The sequence below is a fragment of the Prionailurus bengalensis genome, chromosome E1 (genome assembly GCF_016509475.1).
Source record: "Prionailurus bengalensis isolate Pbe53 chromosome E1, Fcat_Pben_1.1_paternal_pri, whole genome shotgun sequence".
Taxonomy (NCBI): Eukaryota; Metazoa; Chordata; class Mammalia; order Carnivora; family Felidae; genus Prionailurus; species Prionailurus bengalensis.
In genome coordinates this window covers 41,302,723-41,315,907 of record NC_057347.1, presented here as the reverse complement: position 1 = coordinate 41,315,907, position 13,185 = coordinate 41,302,723, and the positions used below count along the sequence as shown (strand labels likewise).

Below are 13,185 nucleotides of genomic sequence, written 5' to 3'. Positions count from 1 at the left end.
TTAACGTGTGATTCTCCTTTCCCAAATGAAATTCCAAAGACATCTAATCAGAGGAGGCAGGGTGAATTATGCTGAAAATATTAGCATTTACCTTTATTTTCTTAAATCAAATGGCATATACTATGTTATTAGTCAGCCTGCTGTTTCTTTAACCAAAATGTTACCTAGGAATGGTTTTATTATCTAAAACACAAAAGTACATTTAATGTAGCACTTTGTGGGGCGCCTGGGTGGCGCAGTCGGTTAAGCGTCCGACTTCAGCCAGGTCACGATCTTGTGGTCCGCGAGTTCGAGCCCCGCGTCGGGCTCTGGGCTGATGGCTCGGAGCCTGGAGCCTGTTTCCAATTCTGTGTCTCCCTCTCTCTCTGCCCCTCCCCTGTTCATGCTCTGTCTCTCTCTGTCCCAAAAATAAATAAATGTTGAAAAAAAAAAAAAAATTTAATGTAGCACTTTGTTTTTTTTGTTTTTTTTTTTTTTTAATTTTTTTTTTTAACGTTTTATTTATTTTTGAGACAGAGAGAGACAGAGCATGAACGGGGGAGGGGCACAGAGAGAGGGAGACACAGAATCGGAAGCAGGCTCCAGGCTCCGAGCCATCAGCCCAGAGCCCGACGCGGGGCTCGAACTCACGGACTGCGAGATCGTGACCTGGCTGAAGTCGGACGCTTAACCGACTGCGCCACCCAGGCGCCCTAATGTAGCACTTTGTGAGGTGAAATGTTCTCATTAATGGGTTACAACTTTTCTATGTAATTGGTTTTTATGTAGGATTCCACTTATGGATTTTAATCTCAAATTTTCAAAAAAGTCAATCCCAGACTACCAGAACCCAAGAAACTTAAAGCCAAATGCTATAATTAAGCACTTACTTTTCCATTAAGAATAGTACTGTGGAAAGCATACTTGAGTGGTCACCTCTTTTTGAAGAGCATCTTCTTAAAAATGCTATTTTGAAAACTACTTCAAGGAGCATTTGAGATCCTATGAAGGTACTCCAGTGTGCATGAAGAGATCAGGGGCTAAGTCTATGAGTTTGTAGCTCTCCCCACTTGTCACCCAGTGACAAGAAGAACTACTTTTTTCTTTTTTTTTTTAATGTTTATTTAAGAGAGAGAGCGAGCGAGCATGTGCATGCACACAAACAGGGGAAGGACACAGAGAGAGGGAATCCCAAGCTGGTTCTGCACTGTTAGCATAGAGCCTGACACAGGGCTCAATCCCACAAAGCGTGAGACCATGACCCAAGCCAAAACCAAGAATTGGGACACTCAACCAAATGAGCCACCCAGGCACCCCTGATGAACTGTTCTTTTATCTATTTTTATACAACAATTGTAAGCTTCCATTTATTTTACTTTTTAAAAGCTGATTTATTTTGAGAGAGTGGGCAGGGGAGGGGCAGGGGGGGTGGGAATCACAAGTAGGCTCCTCACTGCCAGCACAGAGCCCAAACTCACAGGGCTCAAACTCATGAACCATGAGATCATCTCCTGAGCCAAAATCCAGAGTCAGATGCTTAACAGACTGAGCCACTCAGGTGCCACAAGCTTCCATATAAAAATAGCATTCTAAGGCCAAAAAGTTTGATAGGTATTATTTTAAGATCAGGAATCAGCAAATCTTCTTAAAAGGCCACATAATAAATATTTGAGGCTTGCAGGCCATACAGTTTCTGCTCAAGTCTGCACAAAAGCAGCCACAGACAATACGTAATAGGCATGGCTGGGTTCCAATAAAACTTTATTTATAAAAACATATGGCTGGCCCACTGGCTGGTCTGCCAGCCTTTTTTCTAGACCATAAACCAAGAGACATTTAATAAAACGTATGGCAAAGTCTGTGGACAAAATTGTTCAAAAAGTTAGTATAATGAAATGTGTCAAAATATAAACATGGGATCTTAACTATCATATAGTACCATGCAAAAACGTAAAAAACTCTTGCTTCCTGAGACAGGGCAGGCTTATACAACATCTAGACTCCTGAGGTCTGAGATTTCTGACTGCATAGGTAAACAGTGATCATGGGAAAGAGAAAAGTTTTGAAGCCTGTAGAAGCCCTTTTTTTTTTTTTTAGTGAAACTACTGTAGCTTCTGAGAATAGGGAAAGAGAAAAGCCAGTGGGACAAGGGTGAACGAATGTGGGGAAAAGCATGTTACAACAGCTTAAAGCAAAGATGAAATAGGAAGAGCACATGAAAACTAGGGAAGAAGGAAATGATGAAGCATGAAATAACTAAGAAATGAGCAGCTCAACTAAGAGAAACCTGGGAAGGGCCTGAATGTCCAAAACCAAGAGACTGGCTGGTAAATAAGGATTTCTGAGTAAAAACCAAGAAGGCTGGCTGAACTGTTGAATCAGGTTGCACCCACAACGGCAATTTTAACCAGGCAACAGAAAGGGTAAATCCAGCTCCCAATTTAAAAAATCTTGCCCTTTCCTCCCTAGACCAAAAGTGATTATACGAAAGAGTTTTGTTGTGGACTAGAAGTTCATAAAAGATAGTAAACTTTTAATTTTTTTTAATGTTTATTTTTGAGAGAGAGTGAGCAAGTGAGCAGGGGAGGAGCAGAGAGAGAGAGAGAGAGAGGGAGATACAGAACCTGAAGCACCCTCCAGGCTCTGAGCTGTCAGCACAGAGCCCGATGTGGGGCTTGAACTCACAGACTGCGAGATCATGACCTGAGCCAAATTTGGGGCGCTTAACCAACTGAGCCACCCAGAAGTCCAAAGGATAGTCAAACTTTAAAGAAAAATCTTTTTTTTTTTTTTTTTAAACATTTATTTATTTTTGAGACAGAGAGAGACAGAGCATGAACGGGGGAGGGACAGAGAGAGAGGGAGACACAGAATTGGAAACAGGCTCCAGGCTCTGAGCCATCAGCCCAGAGCCTGACGCGGGGCTCGAACTCACGGACCGCGAGATCATGACCTGGCTGAAGTCGGACGCTTAACAGACTGCGCCACCCAGGCGCCCCTAAAGAAAAATCTTAATTACAAAGGTGGTAATGAAAGGACAGCTGGGCACACCTTAAAGATGTGACTTTGAGGAATGCTCTATTTCATTATTGACAAGCAAGAGATCGTTAACTGGATAGCTTATGCCTTAAATGCTCCCACTTTATATATAACATTCTATGGGAAACAAGGTGGGGCACCTGGCTGGCTCAGTCAGTAGAGCATTTGACTCGATCTCATGGTCATGAGTTCAAGCCCCAAGCTGGGCATGAAGCCTACTTAAAAAAACAAAAACAAAAGGTGAAGGAAGGAGATGAAAAATGTGAACCAGAAAGCATAATTCTACACAGTACCTTGTATTTTTAAATCCTACATGGTGACACCAAGATCAACAATGAGAGGGAAAAATATCTTTATATCAGGAGCTGCCTTTTGCTGAGTGATATGCCCTACTAATCATAATCTCCCTGAAAATCTGTTTTTGTTGTGTTTTGTTAGTTTCCCCTCATGGCTAATGGCATTCAGGTTCAAGTTTTAGTTAACAAATATTATTTGCAAATAAGATGAAATAACCATTACCTTAAGTGCTTCTTCATATTCTCCTAAAAAGACAAAGAATAAATATACTGTGTTATTTCTTCACCACCCCAAAAGATTCTATTTAAGTACAGCCAATCCTTTCTTTTAAGAATTTTTTGCTTACAATCCTTATACATGAACAGCTACTGCCTTTTTGCTGACAAACTCCCTTCCTGTCCCATTGCAAATAGAAGCCACATGTAGATTAGTTCTGCCTCTTAAATCTCTCTCCCTCTCTCTGCTACTGGAGACTTCCAGCTGTAAAACCTCAACCCAGCTGCCTCCCACTAGGGATACAAGGGACTTCATGGACAGTGTTAACCCAGGCAGACCTCAAATGTATTGCAGGTTTGGTTCCAGACTCCTGCAATAAAGCGAATACCAGGAAATTGCAAGTCAAATCAAGTTTTTGGTTTCCCAGTGCATATAAAAGTTATGTTTCCACTATCTGCAATCTATTAAGTGTGTAATAGCATTATATCTAAAAAAAAAAAAGTACATATCTTAATTAAAAAATACTTTATTGCTAAAAAATGGTAACCATCATCTGAGATTTTAGCCAAGTCATAAACACTGATCACAGATTGTCACGTTATATATAATAATAATGAAAATGTTTCAAATACTGCGAGAATTACCAAAATGTGACACAGACACAAAGTGACCAAATGCTGCTGGAAAAAGTGACTCAGGGTTGCCACAAATCTTCAGTTTGTTTAAAAAAAAAAAAAAAAAAAAAAAAAAAAAAAAAAAAGATGCAGTATCTTCAAAGCACAATAAAGCGAAATGCAATAAAATGATATATGCCTGTTCTATCATTACAGCTGGTTAAAATAAGCTTTTGGGGGCTAGCCTAGGGACCTAGCCTTTATTTTTTGTTTTGTAATTTTTTTTTTAAACGTTTTTTATTTATTTTTGAGACAGGGAGAGACAGAGCATGAACAGGGGAGGGTCAGAGAGAGGGAGACAGAGAATCTGAAACAGGCTCCAGGGTCTGAGCTGTCAGCACAGAGCCCGACGCGGGGCTCAAACTCATGGACCGAGAGATCATGACCTGAGCTGAAGTCAGCCGCTTAACTGACTGAGCCACCCAGGCGCCCCGGGGCCTAGCCTTTAAACGCAACATTGTTCCTATGGGAAAATGAACTCCAAGCTCTGAACAACCAAACCATCTTAGAAATACACTCTGGGATACCACTTGTTTGTAAGGTGACATTAACATATATACCAAGTCAGGGACAAAGGCAACATCGGGAGAATGGAGTTGTATGTGTTGAACTGGGAGGCATATTTTCAAAAGATTAACATCTTAAACATAAGAGAACCTTCCATTAAAGCTGTCCTTAGGGTCCAATCAAAGGCACTAATGTATATACAAAAAACTGCTACAAAATAAAAATCTGCTATGTAATTTATGCCCATGGACAAGTGAGTGTTATGTCAATTTACTGTATGTTAAATTCGAGTCTAAAATAAATAGTGCAGCAAGATCTTAGTGTAAATGGAAATGCATACACCCATCAACAGATTAAGGCTTGAAAATTTCTTTTTTGAGAGAGAGAAAGAGAATATGCATGCATGTGTGGGTCAGGGAGAGGGAGAGAGAGAATCCCAGTCAGGGGTTTGATCCCACAACTCTGAGATCTAGACCTGAGCCCAAATCAAGAGTTGGTTCCACAACTGACTGAGCTACCCAGGCACCCCCAGATTAAGGCTTTTAAGTAAAGTTAAGCAGGTTCTCTTAGGAACTCACCTTGACTATTGATGGATACCTGTAAAAGGACAAAAGCAACAGGGAATTATAAACCTCCTGTCATTGTAACATTTCTGTTACTAGGACCAGCCTCACACATAAGATGAACAATCTCAAGTTAGGGATTCAGCTTTTCCAGTATCATGAACTAACTGTGAGTAATAATTAAGGACTTTTATTGCTTAACTCCTGTATCCTCCTTTATTTCAGGTACATTAAGAGGCAGCATAATATAGAGGTTAAGAGCTTGGGCTCTGGAGTCAGAGTATATGGAAGGAACCCCTACTCTACTATTTCCAAGATTTTGTGCCTGTGGGCAAGTTACTTAGCTTCTCTGGGCTTCAGTTTCCTCATGGGTAAAAAAGAGATAATAATGTAATACCCAATACATAGTACTGTTGTTAGTCTGACACATTGCAGTCACTCAATAAAGGTTTGTCATTATTTTTATTATTATAAGCTAAATGGCAAGTTATGATCTGTTTGAACTATAGGACTATATAGTTTTAAAAGTTATCTCCCAAATTTCCTTCTTCAATGTTTACTCCTTATTTCTCAACTCCATCTCAGATTCCACAGTCAGCTAAGAACATGCAGTTATCAAGTACATTTAAACCACTACACAAAGGAGAAAACATTAGTCGGAACTTTTCAATCCCCCATCATTCTTGAGAAATAAGATCCCTATTCTGGATACCTGGCCATGGGTACCATCGTATACTTTACCTCTTCATTTTCCTCATCCAGGTATTTTATCTGAATAGTGTTCAGATCAAATGAAACTTTTACCTGCAAATGAAATGTATATACATCATATCAAAAAGGCAGATTGTAACAGAAACCCAGAAGTCCTAAAAGAAAGGGTGAGCATATTTCACTACATAAAAATTAAACATTTAGGGGTGCCTGGGTAGCTCAGCCAGTTAAGCGTCTGACTCTTGACTTCAGCTCAGGTTGTGATCTCATGGTTTGTGGGTTCAAGCCCTGCACTGGGCTCCATGCTGACAGTGCGGAGCCTGCCTGGGATTCTCTCTCTTTGAGGACACTCTGTCCCTCCCCAGTTGGCACACTCATGTGCACTTATGCTCTCTCCCAAAATAAATTAAAAAAAACTTTAAAAAATTAAACATTTAAATGGCATAAAAGAAGAAAACCATGTCAAAAGACAAAGAATAGATGGGAAATATTTGCAACTCATAACCAAGGGTTATTATCAGCAATACACAAAAATCATCTGCAAAACTGCTAATCATTATGATAAACAATCCAGGTAAACGTTGGCAAAAAGGTATGGAGATTTCTTTCAAGAGAGATCAAATGTGACTAACGAGTATAGGAAAAGATGTTCAACCTTAATGCTAGTCACAACAATGCAAATTAAAGCAATGAGATGTCATCTCAATAGAATGGTGAAAAAAATTTTAAAGCCATAACAGCCACTGTTGTCAAAAATTCAGGGCACTGTCATATATTTCTGCACTGGCTACAATTGTTCTGTAAAGCACCTGGCAGTATCTATCAAAAATTAAAATCACATGCCTTGTGACCCATTAATCTTTCTTTGGAAAACTTTATCCTACAAAACAGTGCTTAAGTTTTATACACAAAGAGATCTCTCCTGTAGTTTATTTTATAATGGTGAAAAGAAAAACAACAATAACAAAAAACCCGTTTTGACCTTAAGGGTACTGTGTAAGTGAAATAACAACAATGAACTCACAGATACAGATAGCACACTGGTGGTTGCCAGAGGCAGGGGGTGGGAGGTGAGTGAAATGGGTGAAGGTGGTGAAAAGGTACAAACTATCAGTTATTAAATAAATAAGTCCTGGGAATGTAATGTACAGGTTGCCAGAGGCAGGGGGTGGGAGGTGAGTGAAATGGGTGAAGGTGGTGAAAAGGTACAAACTATCAGTTATAAAATAAATAAGTCCTGGGAATGTAATGTACAGCATACTGAATATAGTTGTTAATAATGTGCCGTATATTTGAAAGTTGCTAAGGAAGTTCTCATAAGAAATTTTTTTTTTATAAATTTTTTTTTTAATGTTTATTTATTTTTGACAGACAGAAAGAGACAGAGCGTGAGCTGGGGAGGGGCAGAGAGAGGGAGACACAGAATCCGAAGGAGGCTCCAGGCTCTGAGCTGTCAGCACAGAGCCCGACGCGGGGCTCGAACTCACAAACTGCGAGATCATGGCCTGAGCTGAAGTCGGACACTTAGCCGACTGAGCCACCCAGGAGCCCCAAGAAAAAATTTTTTAACTACACGTGGTGACAGATGTTAGCTAGACTTATTGTGATCATTTTGCAATATATACAAATTTAGAGTCATTATACTATATACCTGGAACTAATATAATGTTATATGGCAATTATATCTCAATTAAAAAAAAAAAACTAGAAACAATCTTTCAATTAGAAATGGTTAAATTATGGTATGACAACACCAAAATACTGTGGACAATCTATAGATTTAAAAAGGATGACCCTGGATCCTTATCTATTCATTGAGAACTGTCTATAACATCCTGCTGGGAAAAAAGGCAAGCTGCAGAATTATGTTTACAGTATGTTCCTAAGATGATATCTGTATGAACATGGAAAATGTGGGTAACTATATCCAAGGCTGTTAACAATGGTTAACAAAGAGGTGGGAACAGTGGATGGAAGAGAAATGAATAGAGGCATATTAACTTTTTCTTAGTATGTGTTTGGATTGTTTTACTTCTTATAACAGGCATGTATATTATACTTTTATAATTTAAAATTTACAGTAAGGAAAAAAGGCAAGCTGTCAACTCATTTAACTACTAGAAAAAGAAAAATAACTGTGTTTGATTTTCAGATCATTTGACAAACACCCCAACTTTCTGGATAACCATCTGTTTAGGCCAGAATAAAGAAATATTTGCTGGAAGACAGAGGACTAGTTCAGATCATCTTTTGAAATCTTTCCACCATTTCTTTTTCTTTTTAGTTTTCAGAGCACATAACCAAATAAAAGCAGGTTTTTACCAAAGGGTTTTGCTGGATAAACAGTTACAAAGGAAGTAAAACATTCACTACTGCAAAGCAAACAAAAACCAGAAGAGTACAAAGGGCAAACCAAGAGGAGGGAGGGCATTGACAACAACAAAAGAACAGATGAACTGCTAAGCACCTGTGGGAGTTTTTTCTGCTCAACTTTTTTTTTTTTAATATTTTATTTATTTTTGAGAGATAGAGCACAAGCAAGGGAGGGGCAGGGAGAGAGGGAGACACAGAATCTGAAACAGGTTCCAGGCTCCAAGCTGTCAGCACAGAGCCTGACATGGGGCTCGAACCCACGAACCCTGAGATCACGACCTGAGCCGAAGTTGGATGCTCAACAGACTGAGCCACCCAGGTGCCCCATACTCAACTTTTTTTTTTAAGATCTTTAAAAAATTTTAAGCAATCTCTACACCCCACTAGGCACCTGAAAACACAACCTCAAGATCCAGAGTCACACATTCTGCTGACTGAGCCAGCCTGGGGCCCCTTTGCTAAACTTCTAGATACTTGACCTCTGAGCTAGCAATAACAATTAGCTCTTGCAAAACTTAGGTTATATCCTTGCTGGTTCACAAACTACAGTAACATATCTGCTCTCAGGCAGGAGAACATTTCCCTGGGGCCTGGTTAGGGTGGAAGCCACCCCAATTCATTCCTTAGACTGTTTCTAAAATTAACAGGTTTTCCAAGTCTAGCTGCAAATTAAGGAATTTGTTTATTCTCTTGGGGGTGGGGAGAACATCGCCTACATGAATATTGAACCCCTGTCAAAAGTAATTTTCCAAAAGTCCTAGAAAAGGTAAATATGACAGCTATGAAACAACATTGTTAAAAATTGCTATCTTTGGAAAAATTAGGCTTAAAATATGGAGAAACAAAGTAACACTCACCATAGCTTCAACATCAGCCCAAGTTGTATTTTCTGGATCAGAAACCAGAAAGCTTTGAGTTTCATTTTTGAAAGTCACATTTAGAGTAACCTGTGGTTCCATGCTGTGGGGCTAGAGTTGAGAGGATGGGTGAGAGAGAAAACAGTGGAAAGGGTTCTATAAAACTGCATAAGCATTCATTCAGCAAATACTTGTGAAGGCCTAATATGGGTTAGGCTTCGGAAGACACCGAAGTGAATGAGAACACAATGTCTCTGCTCTTATGCTATTTACAACCTGGTGGGTAGCTTAAAACAAATCTCACTGTTAAACGTTTGCTGAAACAGTATAAATTTTGGCCACATCTGCAGAAATCCTCTAACAGCTGTAAAATTCTTTTGAATTTTATGGAACTTTATATGATTAGTTAATTCAATAGATACTACTAAATATCCACTAGTGGCAGGATACCAATGAAGATGAACACCCACAGGTCTCTACCCACAGGGAATTTACATTCTCATAGCTTGAAAGCAACATTCTACATTTTTCTTAGAAAAACAGCCTTTTCCTAAATTGAGCAACCCAGGTTCTTTGTTAAGATCAGTTTTAACAATTCAGAGGCCAAGACACTAGCCAAGAAACTACACAGGGGTAGCAGTCAACACCTTTCATCCAAGTTCATGTGGTGTTTTTTGTTTGTTTGTTTTTGTATTTTACTTTTTTTTTCTTTTATGGAACATTTCATGCATAAAAGTGGAGAGTCATGGACATATAACTATAGTAAACAATTCAAAGCTATCGTCATTTTGTCTATAATTCTGTATTGTCCCCAAATCCCCCAATACAGATTGACCATAGTTAACTAATGTTTTAACCAAACTATAGTACCATAATTAAAAAAAAAAAAACTATTAAGGGAAAATTTAAACATATACAAATGAATAAAGATTAATATACAATGAACTCCTAAGGACCCATCAGGAATTTTCCATAATTATCATCAACCCAGGACTAATCTTGTTACAGCAATAGGATTATTTTGACAGCCATTATTTCATCCATAAAACAACTGAGTATGTAACCCTTAAAAAAATAAGACTTTTTGGGGCGCCTGGGTGGCGCAGTCGGTTAAGCGTCCGACTTCAGCCAGGTCACGATCTCGCAGCCCGTGAGTTCGAGCCCCGCTTCAGGCTCTGGGCTGATGGCTCAGAGCCTGGAGCCTGTTTCCGATTCTGTGTCTCCCTCTCTCTCTGCCCCTCCCCCGTTCATGCTCTGTCTCTCTCTGTCCCAAAAATAAATAAATGTTGAAAAAAAAAAAAAAGACTTTTTGAAAAGATAACCACAATACCATTATCATGCCTAAGAAGTTAACAATTCTATAATTTAATGTCTATTCTGGTCAGTTGTTTTTAATTAAGGATTTTATTTACTGATGAGTTATTAGATTATTATTTAAGTTTATTTATTTATTTTGGAGAGAGAGAGAGCCTGCACACATGCACATGTGGGGGAGGGGCAGAGAGAGGAGGAGAGAGAATCCCAAGCAGGCTTTGCACCATCCGCATGGAAACTGATGTGGGATTCGAACCCACGAACAATGAGATCATGACCTGAGCCAAAATCAAGAGTTGGACACTCAATTGACTGAGCCACCCGGGGACCTCTAGATTTTGTTATGACTCTGTGAAAAAGTAGTTTACTAAAATCTGAACCTAAGTTGTAATGAAAAAGGTCATCTTTTAAACATATTTATCAGCAAATCTTTTAAGAAATCTCTTCAAAGAACCAGATTCTGCTCTAGGCAAATGGAGAAAGGAAATGAACAACTATGTCTCAGGAATTTGCAGTGTAATGGTGAGGGAGCAAAAGGGCTGAGAAGAGCTGGGCTCCAGACACAGCTCTGACACATAACTAGCCATGTACAAAACAGTAAGTCATTTGACCTGAGCTTCAGTTCCTTAATCTGTAAAATAGGTCAAATAAAAACGTGTGTCCAAGTTCTCTGAGAACATTACTCAAACACAAAAATTATTGTAATAAATCAGTCTTTAGAAGCCAAAATAGACCTGTTTTTCCACAATACATTGAGAGTGTCATTAAAAAGGACTTTGGGAGTGCCAGGGTGGCTCAGTCGGTTAAGAATCTGACTCTTGATTTCGACTCAGATCATGATCTCACAGTTCACAGGGTCAAGCTCCACGTCAGGCTCTGTGCTGACAGTGTGGAGCCTGCTTGGGATTCTCCCTCTCCCTCCTCTCTCTCTGCCCTCCCTTGCTTGCATGTTCTCTCTCTCTCTTTCTTTCTCCAAAAAACCAAACATAAACAAACATTTTAAAAAGAGGACTTTGAGCTTTCTGAGGATCTGGGTTTTTTAAAAATTCAAAACCAATCATCCTCCAATTTTTTCCATTTTTTGTCTCTACCTACAGTCAAGTTCACAGCCAAAAAAACTAACAAACAAACAAAAAAAAAAAACAAAAAAAAAAAACCAAACCCAGTTTCTAGCACCAATCTGCTGACATCTAGTATTCATTCTTATGGAATGCAATTCTTGGAGTCCTTAACATTTGGACAGAATGCCTCCCCAGGTCAACTTCCCAGATTCTTGGGGAGAAAAAAAAATCTGGGAAATGAAGTAACTGATTCAGTCAGACAAAAAGTGGATATTCTGAATCACCTTCTTACTTTTCAACTTCCCATAAATGCTTTCCACACTTTTGAGAGTCCAGAAGGAAACTAATCTAACTCCCTTGTTCCAAATTACATACACAATTAAAATTAGTTTAAATACTTTGGAGCTTATCCAGCTGGTAGGCTGATGAGAGAAAACAGGAAGTGGGGGATTCTAGCTTAGCTGGACCATACCCAGGTCTTCATAAAGAACTGCCTATTTCTGTTTGGCTTTTATGTTAAAATTCTTTCAGCAAGAGCATTAATCTTGAACTTGAAATACCAAAGCTATGGTTAGCACCATCTGTCCTTGTAGCTTTAAAGCCAGTAAAGTCAGACGGCTGGGTCCTAGGCCTTCAGTTTTCAAAACTGGCATTATTATACGTTCATGCCACTGGCTCACCTTTGCTTGGCACAAGTCAGCTTTTCCTCTACGTCAAAATTTTCAGAATACCAAAAGTCCCTTTAATGAAGCAGACCTGGGAACTTGAGCTTTGATTACCGTCTCCACCAAAGGCCTGACTGTTAATCCGGGGGTTAAAACATGTGACCTATAGCTGGGTGTTTGACAAAAAGGAAAAACGGTGCCTTTCCAAAACCAGAGGTCCCTGACCAAGGAGACATCTTTACAAGGTTCTCAACAAGCAGAGGGGGATGGGGATGGGAGGCTGTGTGGGCACTGTCATTTTTTTTTTTTTTCCCTGCAGACTTTATCCTTGTCTTCCAGTTATCCTTTCCCTAGACCCCATGACCGTGTTACCACCCCCTGAGGAATCTCGCTTTCTTTGCCTAGGCCCTCTTTCTGCTGGAGAGTCTCAGCCTCCCATCAATAGATGCCGAGCGTTCTGAGCCACGGACCCCCCCATCTCTCTGGAAGTATCCGCCGCCTCGGCCCCCTGGCCCAAACGGCTCTCTCATCCAGTCACTGAAAAGACTGGCTGCCCCCAGACACGGAAAAAGTCTTCTCTTTTGCAGGATCCCTTCCGTAAACTTCCCCTAGCCCTCTCAGTGGCGATGTGCTCCCACCCCTCTGTAACCGCCGCTACTTCCTTACCAGCTCCCCGCCCCCGGGGGGCGCCTGCCGGAGGCCAGTGCAAAAACCGTTCGCTGCCAGCTCTGCTGCTCTCCCCGCGGGGTGAATCTAACATGGCGGATAGAAATAGGACCTAGTCCCCAGTTTGAGTTTCCGACAAGATGATTGGCTCTTAACAGTTGTCTCTCAAAACTACCACCCCCCTTGATTGGCCGAGCATGCGTGGCAGGGGCTGGGCAACAGCAGCCATAACAGCACAACAACAACAAACACTGGGGCAGAGG

General features: G+C 40.1%; 1 protein-coding gene across 9 annotated transcripts in view; it reads right to left on the bottom strand.

Annotated features, from left to right (window-relative positions):
• NBR1 (NBR1 autophagy cargo receptor) overlaps window positions 1–13,185 on the bottom strand; it is a 29,515-nt gene that overhangs the window by 15,703 nt on the left and 627 nt on the right. For 4 of the 9 annotated variants that reach the window (XR_006297891.1, XR_006297892.1, XM_043584607.1 and 1 more), the window contains exons 1-5: window positions 12,923–13,052; window positions 9,217–9,327; window positions 6,017–6,079; window positions 5,291–5,309; window positions 3,538–3,560 (exon numbers count right to left, since the gene is read on the bottom strand). Coding sequence is in view for 6 of the 9 variants with exons in the window: in XM_043584607.1 (XP_043440542.1) it covers window positions 3,538–3,560; window positions 5,291–5,309; window positions 6,017–6,079; window positions 9,217–9,318 (207 nt within the window). In the remaining 3 variants the exon portion in view is untranslated. Of the gene's footprint in view, window positions 1–3,537; window positions 3,561–5,290; window positions 5,310–6,016; window positions 6,080–9,216; window positions 9,328–12,271; window positions 12,402–12,922; window positions 13,168–13,185 lie in introns of those variants that run through there. The other 5 variants (XM_043584608.1, XM_043584611.1, XM_043584610.1 and 2 more) reach the window with 4 other exon arrangements.